The sequence below is a fragment of the Heterodontus francisci genome, chromosome 2, assembly GCF_036365525.1.
Source record: "Heterodontus francisci isolate sHetFra1 chromosome 2, sHetFra1.hap1, whole genome shotgun sequence".
Taxonomy (NCBI): domain Eukaryota; kingdom Metazoa; phylum Chordata; class Chondrichthyes; order Heterodontiformes; family Heterodontidae; genus Heterodontus; species Heterodontus francisci.
Window position 1 is genome coordinate 69,129,110 of NC_090372.1, and position 22,361 is coordinate 69,151,470.

Genomic DNA, 22,361 nt, shown 5'->3' on the forward strand with positions numbered 1-22,361 from the left:
TTAGAAAGGCTCACTGTACTTAAAGTTAATAAGTCGCCAGGACTGGATGGGATGCATCCAAGGATGCTGAGGAAAGTAAGAGTGGAAAATGTGGAGGTACTGACCATAATCTTCCAATCCTCCTTCGATATGGGGGTGCTGCCAGAGGACTGGCAAATTGCAAATATTACACCCTTGTGCAATAAAGGGTGCAATGATAAACCCAGCAACTACAGGCCAGTCAGTTTAACTTCGGTGGTGGGAAAGCTTTTAGAAACGATAATTCGGGACAAAATTAACAGTCATTTGGGTAAGTGTAGATTATTTTTAACTAGGTTGATTGACTTATTTGATGAGGTAACTCCTGCTCCTATTTCCTATGTTCCGAAGTTCCTGTGTAACAGAGAGTTGATGAAATTGATGTGGTTGATGTGGTGTAGCTGGACTTCCAAAAGACATTTGATAAAGTGCCACATAATAGGCTTATCAGCAAAGTTGAAGCTCATTGAATAGAAGGGACAGCGGCAGCATGGATACAAAGTTGGATGAGTGACAGGAAACATAGAGTAGTGGTGAACATTTGGTTTTTTGGACTGGAGGAAGGTATACAGCAGAGTTCCCAGGGGTTGGTACTTGGTACTATGTCCACTGCTTTCCTTGATATATATTAATGACCAAGACTTGGATGTACAGGGCATAATTTCAAAATTTGAAGATGACACAAAATTTGGAAGTATTGTGAACTGCGAGCAAGATCGTGATTGACTTCAAGAGGACATAGACAGGCTTGTGGAATGGGCGGACATGTGGCAAATGAAATTTTATGCAGCCAAGTGTGAAGTGATACTTTTTGGTAGAAAGAACAAGGAGAGGCAAGGAACAGAGAGACGAAAGTGCACAAATCATTGAAGGGGACAGAGCAGGTTGAGAAAATGGTTAAAAAGGTAGATGGGACCTTGAGCTTTATGAATCGATGCATAAAGTGCAAAAGCAAGGAAGTTACGATGAACCTTTATAAAACACCAGGTCGGCCTCAACTGGAGTATTGTGTCCAGTTCTGTGCACCAAACTTAGTAAGGATGTGAAGGCTTTAGAGAGGGTATGGAAAAACTTCGAAGAATGGTTTCAGGGATGAGGGACTTCAGTTACGTGGCTAGGTTGGAGAAGCTGTAGTTCTCCTTAGAGAAGAGAAGGTTGAGAGGAGATTTGACAGAGGTGTTCAAAATCATGAGGGGTCTAGACGGAGGAGATGGAGAGAAATTGTTCCCATTGGTGGGAGGGTCGCGAACCAGAGGACAACAATTTAAGGTGATTGACAAAGAACCAAATACAACATGAGGAAGAACCTTTTTTACACAATGAGTTGTTAAGATCTGGCATGTACTGCCTGAGAGTGCGGTGGAGGCAGATTCAATTGTGTCTTTCATAGGGAATTGGATAATTATCTGAAGAGAAAGTATTTGCAGGGCTACGGGGAAAGGGCAAGGGACTGGGACTAGCTGAATTACTCTTGGGAGCCATTACTCAATGGTCCAAATGGTCTCCTTCTGTGCTGTAACAATTCTATAATTTTATGATTTAGTGCATGATAAATTCATCATATACTATCCTTGGTGAACAATTTTCCTTTTGATTCTGATAGATAAGGCATGTATTCTTCTTCAAATGCTTTGGGTTATCTTTTGTACATTGCACAACATTCAATTTGCTTCTCCAAGACCATTTTGGGGATTCAACAGCCGCTCAGGTTGGCTTTCCGAATAACCTTGAAGCACTGTCATTGCTCACCCTTATTCAGTATTTTCTTGCTTTCAGTTGAAAGATAATAACATTTAAACAATTTGTTGTATTGTTGCTGTATTTCTCCATTTTTTGGAATACATCGATTTCAGTTGAATTTAATATTTTTAATGTACTTTTAATTATTCTTGTCTGTTAGCTTATTTTATACTGCATCAAAACAATCTCTTGTTTTTATCTTATGTGAAAACAATCATAGCATGTTAACCCCTTAAATATATATACACTTTAATTATTTGGCATCGGATACCCCAAATTACCATTTAGATGTTCACATAAATATTGTGATTTTTTTCCCTCAGTTATTGTCCAAACCTAAATTCAGTGGAGTAGAAAAAATCAAAACTATTGGGAGCACGTATATGGCAGCAACTGGGTTAAGTGCTGCCACATTTCAGGAGTATAGCCAAGTAAGTCATATTCTTTGCCCTTTCATTAAAATTAGTTTCTAATGGCAATATTTCAGTGTTCAATTTCAAATTTACAAGTCATACCATAATTGTAGAAACAAACCTGCACAAAATATTTTGATATTTTTATACATATGTATATTGGTTCTTTGAAAAGTGGCAGCAAAGGAGATGGTACAGAGTGGCAGCATCGTAGCGAGTGGGAAACATTTAAAATCAGAGGAGTCACATTTCCTGTGATCCAAACAGGCACCCAATAAGGTGAATGGTCACTGCCACTGACTCTATTTTCTCTGAATCTGTTACTCTGTACTCTCTAAAGTAAGGGCCAGGATTTTACATCACAGAAACGACGGCAATGGAGGCGGGGGGCGGGGGGTGGGGGGTGCTGTAAAATTGCATGGGATGGTGTCGACTTGGCTCCCCGATATCATCACACCAGACCCGAATTTAACGAGCAGTGGACAGGAAGGCGCATGGGGACGTTGCTCAGATTTTCAAAATGAGCAATTGACAGCCATTTAAGATAGTTAACGAGGCAATAGGCCATGAATTTATGGGCACCTCCAGATTTAATGGTAAGCACACAGGGGACGGGGGATGTCGGAGCCTTGGCAGCTCTCAAAGGACGGCAACGGTGTGCCAGCTGTTGTCTTAGCTGAATTCGGGTGCTGTGGAGTGAGGCAATTTTCATTTGTAGGTAGGAAGGAGTTGGAAGACATTGATCTGGGCTTGAGCCATTGTGCCATTGTGGTCCTGGCAGGGGAAATCACTTAAGAGGGGCTTGAGAGGGGAGTGGGGTGGACCGCCTTGCAGCAGCTACTAACCAAGTGACCCAATCAAAATGGCAGTGCCTAAGTGACATGGGCATTGTTCATTCATGAAGAGGGTCCTCTAGTGACAAGGAGAACCAGAGAGGGAGGGAGGTGTGGATTTCTTCTGAGGATGCTGGAGGGTTCAATGTTCAGAGGTTGTTGGAGAGACGAGTGTTGCAGCAAAGGACATTTGCATCGGGACTCGGTTGCTGGTGACCCTTTAAACATGTGTGTGGTGACGACGCGGTTGCCACCTCAATGCCTGCCTTTCGCTGCTGAGTGGTCAGCCACACTGCCTAATTGACTGGCCAGTGCAAGATCACTATGGGAACGGGAATTGGAGAGAGAGGGTCTTCGCCGCCCGCTTCTGCCTTCCCATTCCTGCCAGGTCCCTTAAAATCCTGACTAAGGTGCTAATTCTTGGGTTGTAAGTGAGAATTCATCTTTTTGCTGAGGTAGTGCTGGGAGCTCATAATTTCAAATTCACCCTTGTGAGGGGTTATGAATACTCATTGCACAATTAGATTCTAAGTTAAGATTCCCATTCCCCATGCAAAATTGGGAACAGGAGTAGGCCATTCTCCCCATCGAGCCTGCTTTGCTACTCAATGAGATCATGCTTGATCTGTACCTCAATTCCATTTTCCTTCCTTTGTTCCATATTGCTTGATAGCCTTACCTAAGAAAAACCTATCTCAGCCTTGAAAGCTCCAATTTTCCTAGTATCCACAGCTTTTTGGGGAACAGAGTAACAGATTTATACTACTCTTTGTGTGGAGAAGTGTTTTCTGGTTTCGTTCCTAAATGGCCTCTACTTTTAAAGACTATGTCCCATTGTTCTTGATTTCTTCCACTATAGGAAATAGTTTCTCCATATCTACCTAATCAAATTCTTCTAAAATTTTAAGCACCTATATCAGATGACTCCTCAATCTTCTATAATCACGGGAATACAGGCCAAGTTTATGCAACCTGTCCCAATCATTCCATTAGCCTTTTTTATACCTGACTATACCTTTAATGCTTTTTATACTTGGACTCCCAAATCTCTTTGATCCTATAGTTTCTCCTATCTCACCATTTAGAAAATACTCTTTTATATTTCTTAGGTCCAAGGTGGATAATCTCATGCTTGCCCTTGCTAAACTCTACTTGCCATAATTTTTCCCACTCAGCTGATCTCTCTATATCCCTTTGCAACTTTCTTCTCCCATTTGCACTATTTACTGTCTCTCCTAACTGTGGGTAATATCAAGACAGTTTATGGACTTAGAACCAGGAAATACCGAATATTTAAAAAATTGACTTTTGAAAATTCAAATAAATAGTAAAACAAGACCACAGAACTGCACTATCAGAGTATTTGCCAAATGTATAAATTATCCTTATGCTAGAGCCCTAACTCACACTTCTCCCTAAAATGTTCCAGCCAATATGATGATCTATATAAACGATTGATTGCATCAGCATAGCTGTAATTTTCCTAATCCTCAGTTTCCATTTTATTGTAAAATATATATCACATACACATTTTCTGTATAATATAGAATGATACAAATGTTCAGAATTACAGTAGTGTTTAAAATGATACAATATTGTTGCATCTATATCTAGTCGAGGGAATAGCCCAGGGGGGTATGATTGATAGATAACGGAATAATGAGTTAGCACATGATGCTTTTGAAAAGATATAAGGATATAAAAGAAGTGAGGCATTCAGTTTCATTCAGAGCCCAGTTCCACACATACACTATCATTTTTGATGTCAATTTTACTGCAAAGTTTGATCACAGTCCTGAAATGGTTGCCTTGTAAAGCATTTTAAAACATCTGAACTTTTTCCCAAACATAATAAAGTATTTTTAGCAGGACATGCCCTTATTTACAATTTACAGCACAAGCTACCACTAAGCAAGAGCAAATTATAATGGTCTGTGTGGTTATTAAACATATTGCCATGGCTACACTGGAATTGATATACCTGTGCCCATTTTACAAAATGAGTGACATGCTTTAGCACCTAAACATCAGAATGCAAGAGCTTTATTAGGATCTGTAGGTGAGATTAATTTGGTAATTGCTGCAGCAATTTGAATTGCTAATTAGGATTCTAACTATGAAATGTGATTGATCTTTGTTAATGACAGCCACCAATTAAAATTAGTTATTGTAGTTTCTTAGAACGCAAATAATGTGAAGAGCCTTAATCACTCTCTCCATTGTTTAGTACATCTGAGGTATTGCCAGTGAAGCAATCTGCTAAAATCTTCACCATAGTGAACTCTTCGTTGCTAAACAGTACTTGACATTTTGCTTTTCAAAGATGTGTCTGTATAGCATCTACAGTGAATACAGATTATTTCCACTAAAGTGGCTGTTGTTATACAATTGCAATCATGTTTACCTTCCATGTGAATTATATCAAAATAAATTAGACTGTGTTGTTTAGTTGAGACAGTGTTATATACATAATTGCCAACCTAGAAAAATTAGCAAAAGCTGATCAATATCTTCAAAAAGTTTAACTAATGGAGAGAATTTAAACCAAAAAAGCGAGCAGGATTGGGTCGGTTGCAGATATTAGAGTCTGAGAAATCTGTTTCCAAATCCAAACCGCCTCCAACCCATTCATTTCTGGCTTTAACTGAAGCCAGGAGGTGGAGCAGGTGACCAACCCGCTCCAAGGAGGGGGTTGGTACTTTAAATATGACAATGAGTCTGTGAGCCTCATTGTCATTCTACTTTTGGAATTTAACTGCTGGGTTTCCCCAAGTGTCCGAAAACCCAGCAGCTTCATCAAGTTGAGGATTTGGCGGATACAGGAGGTGAGTGCCTTGAACACCCACCTCCTGGATCCAGGTGCCTGCCTGAGGAACCTCAGCGAACAGGCATCCCCCTCCTCCTCCCCTCCACACCGACCTTCCCTCTGAGATCTCCAATTCCACCGTGCGGCATCCAACCTCCTCCCCCAACCACCAGGCCTCCAATTTTCCCACACCTCCTCACCCTCTGAATTACCCCCACCACAAAGCCTATGACAGCTCACTGCCCACTCCCCTGACCTTCAACCTCCAATTTCCCTCACGTGGTCTCACCAATGCCCTATAAAGTTGAAGCATAACCTCCCTTCTTTTGTATTCAATTCCCCTCGCGATAAACGATAACATTCTATTAGCTTTTCTAATTATATGCTGTACCTGCATGCTAATCTTTTGCGATTCATGTACTACGACACCCAGAACCCTCTGCATCTCTGTGCTCTGCAATCTCTCACCATTTAGATAATATGCTTCTTTTTTATTCTTCCTGCCAAAGTGGACAATTTCACACTTTCCCACATTATACTCCATCTGCCAGGTCTTTGCCCACTCACATAACCTATCTATATCCCTTTGTAGCCTCCTTATGTCCTCTTCACAAGTTACTTTCCTACCTATCTTTGTGTCATCAGCAAATTTAGCAACCATGTCTCCGGTCCCTTCTTCCAAGTCATTTATATAAATTGTAGAAGAGTTGAGGCCCCAGCACAGATCCCTGTGGCACACCACTCATTACATCTTGCCAACTAGAAAATGACCCATTTATGCCTACTCTCTGTTTCCTGTGAGCTAACCAATCTTCTATCCATGCCAATATGTTACCCCTACACCATGAGCTTTTATTTTCTGCAATAACCTTTGATGTGGAACCTTATCAAATGCCTTCTGGAAATCTAAGTACAATACATACACCAGTTCCCCTTTATCCACAGCACGTGTAACTCCCTCAAAGAACTCCAATAAATTGGTTAAACATGATTTACCTTTCATAAAACCATGTTGACTCTGTCTGATAACCTTGAATTTTTCTAAATGCCCTGTTATAACATCTTTAGTAATAGCCTCTAACATTTTCTCTAAGATAGATGTAAAGCTAACTGGCCTGTAGTTTCCTGCTTTCTGTCTCCCTCCTTTTTTGAATAAAGGAGTTACATTCACTATTTTCCAATCTAAAGGAACCTTCCCCGAATCTAGGGAATTTTGTAAAATTAAAACTAACGTATCAACTATCTCACGAGCCACTTCTTTTAACACCCTAGGATGAAGTCCATCAAGACCTGGGACTTGTCAGCCTGCAGCTCCAACAATTTGTTCAGTACCACTTCCCTGGTGATTGTAATTTTCTTGAGTTCCTCCCTCCCTTCCATTTCCTGACTGACATATAATACTGGGATGTTACTTGTATCAATAGTGAAGACTGATGCAACATATCTATTCAATTCATCTGCCATCCCCTTATTATCCATTATTAATTCCCCACACTCACTTTCTATAGGACCAACATTCACTTTGTTAACTCTTTTTAAAATATCTCTAGAAACTCTTACTATCTGTCTTTATATTTCTAGCTAGCTTTCTCTCATACTCTAATTTTACCTTCCTTATTAATCTTTTAGTCATTCTTTGCTGTTTTTTATATTCTGTCCAATCTTCTGACCTGCCTCCCATTTTTGCACAATTATTTGCTTTTTCTTTAAGTTTGGCACTATCTTTAACTGTTTTAGTTAACCACAGATGATGGGTCCCACCCTTGGAATTTTTCTTTCTTGTCGAAATGTATCTATTCTGTGTATTCTGAAATAGCCCCTTAAATGTCTGCCACTGCGTCTCTATTGACCTATCCCTTAACCTGATTTGTTCGTTCACTATAGCTAGCTCTGCTTTCATGCCCTCATAATTGCCCTTATTTATGTTTAAAATACTAGTCTTGGAACCTCTTTTCTCTCCCTCAGACTGAATGTAAAATTCAATCATATTATGATCGCTGCTACCTAGGATTGCCTTAACTATGAGGTCATTAATTAATCCTATCTCATTGCACAATACCAGATCTAGTATAGCCTATTCTCTGGTTGGCTCCAGAACATATTGTTTCAAGAAATTATCCCGAAAACATTCTATGTACTCCTCATCTAGACTACCTCTACCCATCTGATTTTTCCACTCTATATGTAGGTTAAAATCCCCCATAATTATCGCTGTACCATATTTCTTCCTTTATACCCTGTCCCACAGTGTGGTTAACGTTAGGTGGCCTGTACACCACTCCCACAAGTGACTTCTTACCTTTATGGTTTCTCATCTCTACCCAAACAGGCTTCTACATCCTGGTCTCCTGAACTTAGGTCATCCCTCTCTATTGCGCTAATACCAACATCAATTAACAGAGCTACCCCTCCACCTTTTCCCATCTTCCTGTCCTTCCTAAATGCCATGTATCCTTCAATATTCAGGTCCCAATCTGTGTCGTCCTGAAACCATGTCTCTGTAATGACTATCAGATCATACTTATTTATTTCTATTTGTGCGCTCAATTCATCTGTTTTGTTTCGAATGCTGCGTGCATTCAGATACAGTGCCTTTAGTTGTGTCCTTTTATTATTTTTATAACCTCTAGCCTTATCTGTTTATTTACTCTTAGATTTGTACGCTCTGTCCCTTCCTGTCACAGTCTGTTTATCAGTTCCCATATTAATACCTTTCTCTCTTGCCTGGTCTCTACTCCTTGATTTACCATATCTTCCCAAACTTGATCCCTTGCCCCCACTATTCAGTTTAAAATCCTCTCTACTTCCCTAGTTAAGCGGCTCGCTAGAACACCGGCCCCAGCATGGTTCAGGTGTAGACCGTCCCAACGGTCCAGCCACCACTTTCCCCAGTACTGGTGCCAGGGCCCCACAATCCGGAACCTACTTCTACCACACCAGTCTTTGAGCCACGCATTCATTTCTCTAATCTTATTTGCCCTATGCCAGTTTGCATGTGGCTCAGGTAATAATCCAGAGATTATTACCTGAGCCACGTGCAAACTGGCATAGGGCAAATAATCCAGAGATTATTACCTTTGAGGTTCTGCTTCTTAATTTGTCGCCTAGTTCCTCATACTGACTATGCAGAACCTCTTTCCTTGTCCTGCCTATGTCGTTGGTACCTACATGGATCATGACTGTTGGATCCTCCCCTCCCACTGTAAGTTCCTCTCCAGCCCTGAACAGATGTCCCGAACCCTAGCACCGGGCAGGCAACACAGCTGTCTGGACTCTCACTCTTTGCTGCAGAGAACAGTGTCACAAATGAATACATGCACATTAGATAAAATCTTAATATTCCTTGAGTGGTCTCCTTTGACGCTTGGCTCTGCCTGCCATCTCAGGAGCTCTGGTTATCATCCCTGGACATGACAGTATCAGCTTCCTTTCATGAGCCTCCATCTATGCCTTTGGACTGCAAGCTGTCAGCCTGCTGTCAGATAATATGGAGTCTCTGGTCCCTGGTCCAGGTACCGCATCAGTCCCTGCCACTATCTGAACTTCATCTTGATGTCAAACTGCTATTTGCTATTCTACCATCTGTGCATTTTGATCTGGAAGCATATTTAGCTCAGACTCTGGGCTCTGCATCATAAAATGACTGTGATGCTGATATTTCTTGACATATGATGTATTTCTGTCATATTCTACTCCTTCTGCTGACCTCAGTCACCCTATTTCCCATCTTGGAAATAACATTATACGGTTCTGTAAAGAATGTTGTGTCCACCTTGCTTGGACTCTCTTGTCGAACCAACACTTCATCACCAGCCATCACATCAGACTCTCTGGAAACCCTTCTATGATCTGCATAAAACTTTGATGAACCCTTCTCAGCATCATGGTCTTGAACCTCTTGATCATCAATGATGTCTCTGATTTCTGGCATCTTGGTGCAGATTTTGCATCCAAACAGCAACTTTGCTGGGCTCTTCCCTGTTGTAGTATGTGGAATTGCTCTAAACACAGTCACATATGATAGAAGTGCCTCCTTCGAATCTTTGCATTCAGCTTGGGCAATTCTGATCCATTTCTCTAGAGATTGGTTCTGACATTACCCCTCTCCATTAGCTTGTGACCATTTTCATCACTCTATGGTGATGAATCCCTGTAACTTGCATATAGTCAGCAAACATCTGTGAGATAAATTACAGCCCATTGTCTGAGTACAAAGTAACTGGCAAACCATGCCTCACAAATATCTCAGTCAGTGCTGTCACTGTTTTCTCTGCTGTTGTGGACTTCATCACAATGTACTCATAGTAGTGACTGTAATAGTCAATCACAACAAGAATTGACTCCCCTGATGGAAACGAACATAAAAAAATCTACTGTGTATTGACCCAGATGGATTGGGTCAGCTAACAACTTGGCATTCATGACAATATTTGGCAAATTTTTCTGCATCCTTCTCCATTCCAGATCACCAAACCTTGGTTCTCAGGTTCTGTTTCGCACTGACCATTCCTAAATGACCTTCATAAGCCAATGCCACCATTCTATTCCTTAGCTGCCTTGGCATTACACGTCCGTTGCCTCTGAGCACACATTTCCCTATTGTGCATAATTCATCACTCATAGCAACATAGGACTTGTGTGTACACTTCTCCCACTTTCCTGTCTGGATCATCTGCCTGATATCTTATAGTTCTGAATCTCTGTCTAACTTTCTTTCTATCTCCCTAGTTGTCATTGCTCTATGTGCCAAGTGTATCGCTACAAAGCGCACAAATGATTCTGTTTCCTTCTCTAGTACTACCCTTCCATCTTGTCCACCTTCAGTAGTCTTGATAGAGAATCTGCAATGTTCATCTTCCCCACAATGTGACTAACCTTGTAGTTGTTATGCTGAAGTTTAAGTACCAACCTCTCAATCCGAGCACATGGTTTTGATCTTGAAGAGTATATCGCCTCCAGTGGTTTATGTCTGTCAGCAGCTCAAATTCAATGCCAAACAACTATGCATGAAATCTTTAACATGCCCAGACCAGTCCCAAGGTCTCGTTCGCTGTCTGAGAGTACTGTCAAAAATTCTTCTTGCAAAAGCGTTGACTCTTGGTCCTCTGGCGTGTGTCTGTACTACACTGGTCTTAGTCCTGCTGGTCGGACATCTGCAATGACCTTTGTTGGTGCTTGAGGATCATAATATTCAGGAGTGTGAGCACTCATCAAACTTTCCTTCAGTATTCTGAATTTTGTCATTCTGCTTTTAGCCAAACACAAATCGTTCATAAAAACAGGTTTGAACTCCTCCTTCAGTTCGGCATATGACTTCACTAAGTTCACCTTCAATCCAATATACAACACCCCTAAAGCTTGAGTCATGTTTCTGCTCATGAGTGGTTACCCTTTCTCTTCAATGACCACAAACTCTGCATCTACCTTTTCGTCACCCAATTGCACGACAGCCTTGAAATATCCCGCAATTTGAAGCGGTATCTTGGATGTATATGGGTACAATTTCTTCACATATTTCCATGATGTGCATTCGATTTTCTTCTTCAGTTCTTCCCACAATATCCTATCTATCGCGTTGCTGTCAGTTCCAGAATCCACTATGATGTCCACCTTGACCCCACCAATCAGCACTCGGACTTTTCCATGTTTCCGATCATTTACTGCAAACGTGTATCCCTCATCTCATTCACCACTATTCTTGTTATCATCCTCTACTCAGCATATATTTCTCCCTTGTTCATTCCTCTGTCCTCTGTTTTCCTTTCCAGACTTTTGTCTCTTAGTTTTACTTCTGCACTTCCTAGCAAAGTGATCCTTTCTCCCCCAATTTCTGCAGGTCTTGCCTTTAGCAGGGCAGCAAGAATCCTTCCAAACTCTCCCAAATTTCCACATTTGAAGCACTGTTTCTCCATTTTACTTGGGCTGCTCCTAGTTTGTCCTGTGGAGAATCTAAGCTTGTTCACTTGGCTTGAGTTTGATCCAGGACATCCTGAAGCTGAATGTCTGCATCTAACTTCATCAACTGGAATTGAGCTTCTGCAGCTCCAAATGAAGCCACCGCCATCAATGTATCTGTCAAGGTTAACATATCTTTTTAAAGTACCTTGAACTTCAGGTAGTTCGACTGGCAACTTCGTACGACTTGATCCCTGAGCTGCTGATTATCCATATAATTTCCATAATTACATCTCTTAAATGCTTGGCACAATCTAATGACAAATTGCACAACAGTTTCCCCATCTGTTCATCTGTCCATCTGTTCCAGTCCTACTCAGGCCCTCACCCTCACCTCTTTTTCCGGTACATTGATGATTGTATCATTGCCGCTTCCTGCTCTCGCCCCAAACTGGAAAACTTCATCAACATTGCTTCCAATTTCCACCCTTCTCTCACCTTTACATGGTCTATTTCTGACACTTCCCTTCCCTTCCTCAACTTCTCTGTCTCTATCTCTGGGAATAGGCTGTCCACTAATATTGATTATTAGCCCACCGACTCCCACAGCTACCTTGACTACACTTCTTCACACCCTGTTTCCTGGAAGGACTCCATCCGATTCTCGCAGTTTCTCCATCTCCAATGCATCTGTTCTGATGATGCAAACTTCCACGATAATACTTCTGACATGTCTTCCTTTCTCCTCAACCGAGGATTGCCCCCACTGTGGTTGACAGGGCCCTCAAGCGTGTCCGACCTGTTTCCTGCACTTCTGCCCTCACCTCTTCCCCTCCCTCCCAGAACCGCGACAGGGTTCGCCTTGTCCTCACTTTCCACCCCACCAGCCCCCACGTCCAAAGGATCATCCTCCGCCATTTCCGCCACCTCCAGCACGATGCTACCACCAAACACATCTTCCTTTCCCCTCCCGTCTCAGCACTCCGCGACACCCTGGTACACTCCTACACCACGCCTGACACCTCGTCCCCTTCCCATGGCACCTTCCCATGCAATCGCAGGATGTGAAATACCTGCCCTTTTACTTTCTCTCTCCTCACCATCCAAGGTCCCAAACACTCCTTTCAGGTGAAGCAATGATTTACTTGTGCTTCTTTCAATTTAGTATACTCTATTCGCTGCTCACAATGAAGAGCCTGTCACTCCAGAATTGGCCTTTATAGCCACTCCAGGCGCTGCTTCACAAACCACTGACCACCTCCAGGCGCATATCCATTGTCTCTCGAGATAAGGAGGCCCAAAGAAGAAGAATGTGGTCACCTCTATACTGGGGCAACCAAATGCAGATTGGGTGACCGCTTTGCAGAACACCTCCACACAGTCCGAAAGCATGACCCTGAGCTTCCGGTTGCTTGCCATTTCAACACCCCACCCGCCCCCCCAACCAACACCCCCCGGCTCTCATGCCAACATTTCTTCTCCAGTATTTCAGTGAACATCAACGCAAGCTCAAGGAGCAGTACTAGATTTTTCGATTAGGCACTCTACAGCCTTGTGGACTAAACATTGAGTTCAATAACTTCAGAGCATGACTGGCTTTTTAAAATATTTTTATATTTTTTATTTTATTTTGTTTTATTTTTTAACCATGTGTCTGTTGTTCATGTAGACAGAGCTACTCATTATTCCGCTGTTAACACTCTGTCTGTATTAATGCTTTGTCTTTCACCACAAGCATTAACACACTCTTTGCCTTTGTCCCAGGCCAGCTTTGTTATTTAATCTCTCCTGCGCTCTGGCCTATCACACACCTCCCCTTTTGTTCTCTTCCCCACCATCTCCATGCCCCCACCCCCTTCACTTGCTTAAAACCTAATTCTTTTCTCACCTTTGCCAGTTCTGATGAAAGATCACAGACCTGAAACGTTAACTCTGCTTCGCTCTCCACAGATGCTGCCTGACCTGCTGAGTATTTCCAGCATGTTCTGTTTTTATTTCAGTTTCCCCATCTGTCTGCTTCATCTGCTGAGAAACACGACACTGAAATGTTGCATTCATCTTCACCATATAATGATTGTTTAATGCATCTACAGCCTTATTATAATCATCTTGTTCTGCTGTGCTATTAAGTGTTCTGAATGTCTTTCTCTCACTGATGCTCCAGGATTGTAGAGCAACAAAGCCCTCCATTGAGCTCTCTGCATCACCGTTGCCCCATCGAGAAACAGGCCCTGCATAAGCCTCAAGCTCTTCCAGCCATGCGATCCATCTTGCACAAAACATTGGCTTCATCGTTGACATCAAATGGATTTACACCTCTAATCCCAGCAGATTCCAACTCACCAAAAGCCATATCCAACTGCAATGGTTCAATAACTTAATCCAATATTTTAGATTTTGTTTCCACTGTCGGAGTCTCCAGTAATGACTCTTTGCAAGACTAACTTAAACCATATATTTATTTTTACTCCGTTCTATAAACAATTTCTAAATGCTTTTCAATATGCCTTTCATTTGTGAACTATGAGCTGAGTTGTTACCTTGTAATTTGATCTGATCCAGAGTTTCTCTTGATTTGCAGGAGGCAGACAGACAGTACACACACATTGGAACCATGTTAGAGTTTGCATTTGCACTCATGATAAAACTTGATGTGATCAACAAGCATTCTTTCAATGACTTTAAGCTGCGTATTGGTATGTATGTTTATACATCTGCTCTCATGATCTGTTGGTGAAACTGCCTATGAAAAGTACTTATTTGATGCTTTTAAGCTGCATATATAATTTAAGACCACTACCTGCTTAGGATGATGCAGAGCTGGTGATACTGAGTTATACTTCCAATTTCATATCCCTGTCTGATTGGCAAATGAAGCTGTATATATGCATGTTTACACACATGCAAGGGGTTCTTCATTCTGGATTTGTAGACTAATGCTAACTTCAGTGCTAATGCAAGGATTTGCAGCAGCCATTTTAAATAGTGCAGTACACATAGGCTTCATTAGAAGTAGGAAAGAAGTATACCATTGCTGTTCAAATAAACAAACTATTACTTCAAAGATCTATTCCTTCATCAACTCATTATTATAGGTAGAACTATTAATCTCCTGATATATAAACCTGAACTTTCATCTGGGGTGGTATTGCTGCTGAAGATGGGTGAGAGAAGGACATTTCGTGATTCCCTGCACAGGGAGTTCAGCACTGCAAACTAGGAAATTCCACAAAGCTGTTAAAAAAAGCAGAAAATTTGCTAAAGGTGTACAAGATTATGATAGGCTTAGAGGTCACTTGAAGGAAATAAACTTGCAAGGAAAGTGGAGTGGGATAGACTGATTGCTCTGTGGAGAGCTGGCATGGACTCGATGGGCCGAATGGCCTTCTTCTGTGCTGTAAATGACTCGATGACTCTAAGTGAGCTGACAATATTCAAAACAGACCTGTCAGTTGTAGGGGTTCTTAAGAGGGGAGAGGTGAACAAAACTACCTCTTCCCCCACCCCTTCACTGGATCACACGCTCATTCTGTCATTAATGTTAGCAAACTGCCACAGTGGTAGCAGCCTGGTTATGGGTTAGTGGTACTAAAGCAGTAAAGTCTTGCTTCCTCGCCATCTTTTGAATGTGACAGGATGGCCAATGGTCATGTTCTCTGGTGATGTCAAGGCAGAAAAGTTTCCCTGTGCTGTATGGTTGCCTTTAAGAGTGATGCCCCTTTAAGATCTTAGTATGCTAATGAGCCAAATACTGGGATGTAGTCATGTGACTACAATCCAGATTCACTCTGCAACTGTAACACCCAGAGTAAGATTCTGTAAATAGTTAGCTCTGTCCGGTATAATAGTTTAGCTGTGAATAAATCTGTTTGAGATCTTCAACGACCTGGACTCGACACATCTCATTGATGTTGCATCAGACAACATAAAAGGAACTCATAACATGGTGGCAGTTATGATGAGAAGTCGAAATCTAAGATTGAAGACCACAGGGAAAACAACTTTGAAACTACCTTCCTACATCTAAAAGAGAGAAAGTTAAAAACAAATACTGGCCCAAATAGGGAAAGAAGAAAACATTTAGCTCAAGCTGTAGAAGACAGAGCTCTGAACGACAGGCTGCAAATCAATCACAGTGATCAGGCAAGTCGTTGTGCTAATGGTCCAGGAATCCTTGTTGAAAAAAAAAGCTTTGAGGTGCTTGCAAAGTTGATTTTTTTTAAGGCTCAGTAAAAGAAAAAATCAGAGAAAACATAGTCCCTATCTCAGGCTGATCGATTGTTTTCAAAGGCTGCCCCAGGCTGTTCGAGGTCCGCGCCATTGCAGGAGGCACTCAACAGCAAAAAACGCGGGAATCCTCCATTCACGCAGCCTGCAGCTAAAGCTTTAAAAAAATTAAATCACTCAAGCATGACGAGCTTTCGTTCACTCAGCCAAAGTTTAAGAAAACCGCATAAAACCACTCAATTGTGAAGAATTGCCTATTGAACAGCTGTATAAACAAACTCTAGCAGGGAGAAAAAGAGCACTTGAAATGCCTATTGCACAGCTGTGTAAACAGACAAGCACTGCTAAACACCTGCTCCTGTCAATCAAAGCAGCCAAGAGAGTTTTTTTAAAGGGGAAGTAGTATAGAGTTATACAAGTATTAAATCAAGTTTTAAAGCAAAAGAACAGCAGAAAGATGGATACCAAATTTCCCAGAATGAACTGGAATACCATGGATATCCTATCCAAGTTCCAGCTTTTCAAACAGAGAATGCAGTTATGCTTCACCGACCAAGTGATTACAGAACCAGAAAAACAGGCTGTAAAAATAATGGTAACAATTGGAAATGAGGGATTACACAGAATCAATACCTCAGGCTTATCCAAAGAGGACCAGAAATATCCCGCAAATATATGGAAAATGTTAGAAGATCAGCTCAGATTAGGGTTGAATTTTAGAATTCACCACCTGGAATTGATGTCCTCCAGGCAACAGCCACAGGAATCAATAGACCAGTTTGTCAGTAGATGCCGTAGTAAGGGCAATGAATGATTTTTCAGAAGTTGAGCTGTCGGACTGAATAATGGAGCTGGTGATTGTATCAACACCAATTTAAGTGTTTCAGAAGGGCCTCTTGCTGGAAAAGAAAGATTACAGCATTGATGAACTGCTGGAAGGTGGCAGGAAGTACGAAGCCATTGCAGCTGGACAACAGCATCTGCAAGCACTAGGGGCAGCCAACAGTATCAGTATCATAACCAGGTTGAAAAGAGCAAGCAAGCTGTGTGGTAAATGTGATTGGTCCCACTCACCGTGACCTTGTCCTGAATTTCAAGACCTGTGTAAGGCATACGGTGCACAGGGAGACTAGGCCCACCATAAGCAAGAAAGCTGGCTCCAACGACGTAGCCAGAAGTCACAATAGGACGCAGACAAACAGACGCTAGGCACAGAAACAGGGCAACAGCAGCAAGGAGAGCTCCAAGGGCCAGCGTAAATGCAAGCCGATACATGAAGTCCACGGCGAAACAGACCTGAGACAAGACTCAGAAAGAAGCAATTCTCAGCCAAAAGACGAGACGGCGTTTCACATTATCAGCCTGCCACATCATGTTGATGAAATCAAACAACTGTCAGCTTTCGCCACTCTTAACATCATGTGCCAAAAGAAAGCTGGCAAACACACACTCAGGGTTAAGATTGACACCGGTGCTAGTGCAAATATTGTACCAGTTTGAATCCTGAAAGATATTTACTGGAGTTGTTGAAAATCAATGATACAGCTGACAACTGCCAAGTTATCTGCATACAGCAGGTCACCCATCCCTCGCAGTGGCACACTGACAATGCAATGCAGCTTTGGCAAGTTGGCATGGAAACCACAAATATTCTATCTAGTAGACACAAGTGGACCAGCAGTGGCAAGACTACCAACGTGTAAGGATCTCAACATCATCACCATACCCAAGGTCACCAAGATACCCATTACAGCAGAAGAGACCAATGGTATACGGTTGGCAGTGGGGAGCATTGCCAAAGGGGAATCTCAGGACCAAAACCCGCTCGCAGACTCTGACCAGCATCAAATGGTGTGGTCTGTAAACCTAGCAACAGCATAACTATGCTACGCCTTCACTTCTGCTCCCTAGAGAACCGCCAGCACCACAACGAGCCAGAACGGACCAGTACCTCCATGAGAGAAAGTACTCTTTCCCCAACAAGATCTCAACCTTGAGTCCCAAGCCTTCAGAAGCGGAAGATGAGGAGAGGCAAAGGACACGCAATACCCTGAAGAGGCAGAGGAGGAATGAGTTGAAGCATTGCCTATTGGTTCTTCGAGATGAGGTGCTGGAACTTTCCAAGAATGACATAGCCCCAAAAGTAGTCAATTTGAGAAAAGCAACAGAGTATGTTAGCAGGCTGAAGGCAGAGCAACAGAAACTGAATGCAGAGAGGGAGAAACTTCAGAAAGAACAGCAATAGACAAGACGCAAATTCCCTGAGCAGCAGTTGTCAAACCACCGAAATGATATATGGACTTTTGAGCCTCTATATTTGTAAATTTCACAATCTCTATCCAAGTATAAATAATTTTGATGTTATCTAATTTTGTATGTTTCTTACTTTTGGCATACAAGATTTATCTTTGGAAAGAAAAGGAATGTTCTATGATTGCCTTTAAGAGTAATGTCCCTTTAAGACCTTAGTACCAGGATGTGGTCATGTGACTACAATCCAGATTCACTCTACAACTGTAACACCTAGGGTAAGATTCTGTATATAGTTAGCTCTGTACTGTATAATACTTTAGCTGTAAATAAACCTGTTTTGAGATCTTCTACAACTGGACTCTGTGCATCTCATTAATGTTGCATCAGAAAACATAAAAGGAACTTATTACATGGTGGTAGATCTTCATTGCACCCTGTACTCATTTTTCCTGCACTACCCAAAAACAGGTGTTTTTCCAAAAGAAAAAGGCAGTATTATGTGGTAAATGTAGCTATGTTCTGTAACCATTTATCCGAGTATAAAATGCTCATTTTTGATTGAAAATATCCAATCAGTCAATTACATTTTGTGCTGTCTGGTAATTCAAATCTAAATCATCCAATCAAGGGACTGGAGTTGCACATGCCTGCTACCAATATGTTATAGTGATGTAGGAATTAAAGGTTTTCCCTTAGTCCTGCCTGCCATACAGATATAATATTTTTGATGTACAACGAGCTGCCGTTGCCCTTGCCCCAGCTTTAGTAACAGTGAGAAAATATTTTTTATACCATTATTTGCAAAGTAATCATTCAATTTTCTGCCAGGTATTAACCATGGCCCTGTTATTGCTGGAGTGATTGGAGCTCAGAAGCCACAGTACGATATCTGGGGAAATAGTGTTAATGTGGCTAGCAGGATGGACAGCACAGGAGTCCTTGGCAAGATACAGGTATGCTCTTCCAAATTCCTTCTACATTGTTCTTCAGACACAATTTCCTAATGGATGCACTTCATGCAAGACAAATAATTGCTATTTCTTCTAGCAGTCATTTTTTATATACTTGCAGTCTCAAGCTACAACAGAATCCAGTTATATGTAGTGTCCCAAAATGGAACAAAATGTTTATCTCACAAAATTGGCATTAAGGAAGAGAGGTTGTAACAGGGCTTACCGGCTGGTCACCAAAGATTGCTGATTTTCAAAGCTGTTTAATGTAATATTTTTCCAATGGATAAATTCACTGATCTCTCACTCTTAGGACTGAATTTTTGTTGAGCCCCTGACATTGGGCTCCGTAGTGGGGGATGGGGGCAGAAGATCGCAGCGGCAGAGGCCCGCCACGGAACCCAATGCCGGGATTGCTGGGCCTGATCTTCCCGCCAGCAGCAAGGCTCTGTGGCAGCACCCCAGCTGCTTGGCAACTGGACCCAACTTTAAATATTGAAATAAAGAACGTGGATAAATTAACATACCATTCCTCACAATCTTACTGGCTGTCCGCGATCTTCCGTGCGATGGCCGGCACTCACGCGCCTTCACTTTCCTGTCCATGGAAGGCTGGCACCACTGAGGTGGGGAAGGGGGGATCTTAGGATTTTTAGTGTAGTTGGGGAGGGGGGAATGAGGTCAACTCTGCATTTCTAGTGTGTGTATGGATGGGGGGAAGGAGTGACCTCTGCACTTTGTGCAGTTGTGGCAGGGGAGAGGTCAATTATTCAATTTGGATGAGGGGCACGGGTCACACATTTATGTGCAGAGGCAGATGACTCTGTTGCCGACATCGCAGAGCCCGCTCCTGCCACGTGATTGGGGGGGGGGAGGGGCAGCGGACCACCATATGTATGGAAATGAGCCACCACGCACTGGAATGGTGGGGCATGGCAGCGCGTGGCCTGTACGTGTGGGCCACCATTTCTTCACCTGCCGCTACCCTTAGTGGGAAGCTGCACTCGACAGGAACATGTCAAAAATCAATGCCACAGTATTGTAGCGCTGTCTCTGATCGATGCTCCCTTCAAGCGTGGCTCCCTACACAGACTAGTAAATTTACCTTTCAATGTGAACTTAAGTAACTTTTGTGAATAAAATATCATAAATATCATCATAAATATTAACAGAAAGCTTGATGAATAATTTATTAATGACACCCTATTTTATCAGGAATTAATAGATATGAGAATGCAGTTTGCATTAAATTGAGAAAAAGCCAGTGGCATCCAACACCACAGTAACTGATGATAACTGAGAAAATTTTCCCTTTGATATGTCACTGGAAAATTCAATCACTAAGTCCTCTGAATTTTCAGTGTTTCTTCATCAACTATATGACCAACATCTGCCTTCAGGGTGGTAGAAAGACCTATATTTGGCAGTTTAAAGTGTGACAGCCACCTTGATATTCTAGACAAAGTCAAATACTGTGTACCAGGTCTAATCATTAACATACCATTCCCCACATTATCAAGCACATTATTTGGTGTCTCAATGATTTTAAAAGCTAGTTTTTTTTTATTAGATAATTTAGGTTGTCATGTGAGGTGTTTTGGTAAAGAGACATGCCTGTTGGGGTCTAACTTGCCCTGTAGGTCATTCACTGATAGGTCAGTATAGATTTGAGCCAACGCTTCCTATGATTGTTTCCCCTTTTTGTCACAAATCTACAGTACAGATTGGTCATGGATCTGGCAGATGGGTCAGAGGAAGCCTTTCCATTGTACCCCTAGGAGTTCTAATTCATGAAGGAGAAAACTTTGCATATAATAGGTAGGTAATGACCATTTTGAACAAAAGAATGACCGACCATCTCTCCCTAACCTTCAACAGCATAACCATTATCAAGTCCCCATCATCAAACTCCTGGAGGTCACCATTAACCAGAGGCTTAACTGGATCAGCTGTATTAACACTGTGGCTACAAGAACATGGCAGAGCTGGATACTCTGTGACAAGTGACTTAGCTCCTGACTCCTCAAAGCCAGCCCACCATCTAAAAGGCTCAAAGCAGGAGTGTGGTCTAATACTCACCACTCACCTAGATAGGTGTAACTGAATCATTCAATAAACGTTACACCATCCACGACATACTAGTTCACTTGATCAGTGCCTATGTCACCAGACTCCGAATCCAACCCTTTGATCCACAGAGTGCACTGCAGCAACCAACCAAACATACCTCCACAAGCACCTCCAAGCCCTGTGACCTCTACTACTGAGAAGGACAAGAGTTGCAACATTTTGGGAAAATGATCAACTTCAAGCTCTCCACCAATTCATATAGTATCTTTAATTGGACATATATCACTGTATGGTCATCATTGCTGAATTAATGGAAGGAATTTTAACCTAGAGGAGCAGGTGCGTTTGAGTGTGGGTAGGGGTTAAAACTGGCAGAAATGAGACCATGTTGGGAAACTGGCTCCAATCCACCGACTTCTGCATTTGACTCGAGTGCATTTGACTACATGTGCGCAACCCCTTCAGGAGAGGTGGATGCCTATTAACATATGCTAATTGCTCAATTGAAGTGATATTTCAACTGATTTAAATCCATGTCGACTTTGCTTAATTATATTATGATTTTCTAAGTGCCCTGTTACCATGTCCCTAATAATAGATTCTAGCATTTTGCCTACTACTAATGTTAAGTTAACTAGCCTATAGTTCCCTGTTTTCTCTCTTCCTCCTTTCTTAAATAGTGGGGTTATATTTGCTACCTTCCAATCCTTGGGAATTGTTCCAGGATCTAAGGAATTCTCAAAGATCAAAAACAATGCATCCACTATCTCTGCAACTGCCTCTTTTAAAACCCTAGGATGCAAGTTGTCAGGTCCAGGGATTTGTCGCCAATAGTCCCATTAATTTCTCCAGTACTATTTCTTATACTGATTTCTTTAAGTCCCTTATTCTTGCTAGATCCTTTGTTCTGCATTATTTCCAGAATGTTCTTTGTGTTTTTTACCATGAAGATAGATATTTGTTTAATGCCCCTTTCATTTCACCAGTCTCTACCTCTACTGGACCCATGTTTACTTTCACTAATCCCTTCCTATTTACATACCTATAGAAACGGTCACAACCCGTTTTTATGGCTCTAGTTAGGATACCCCATATTCTCTTTTTCTCTCCTTATCAATTTTCTTGGTTCTCTTTTGCTGAATTCTAAAATCTTCCC

The 22,361-nt window shown here is 41.9% G+C and overlaps 1 protein-coding gene across 1 annotated transcript in view; it reads left to right on the plus strand.

Annotated features, from left to right (window-relative positions):
• LOC137379590 (adenylate cyclase type 2-like) overlaps positions 1-22,361 on the plus strand; it is a 606,709-nt gene that overhangs the window by 564,905 nt on the left and 19,443 nt on the right. Inside the window, exons 22-24 of the mRNA XM_068050644.1 lie at positions 2,082-2,189; positions 14,287-14,401; positions 19,014-19,138. Of these exons, the coding sequence (XP_067906745.1) occupies positions 2,082-2,189; positions 14,287-14,401; positions 19,014-19,138 (348 nt within the window). The remainder of the gene's footprint in view (positions 1-2,081; positions 2,190-14,286; positions 14,402-19,013; positions 19,139-22,361) is intronic.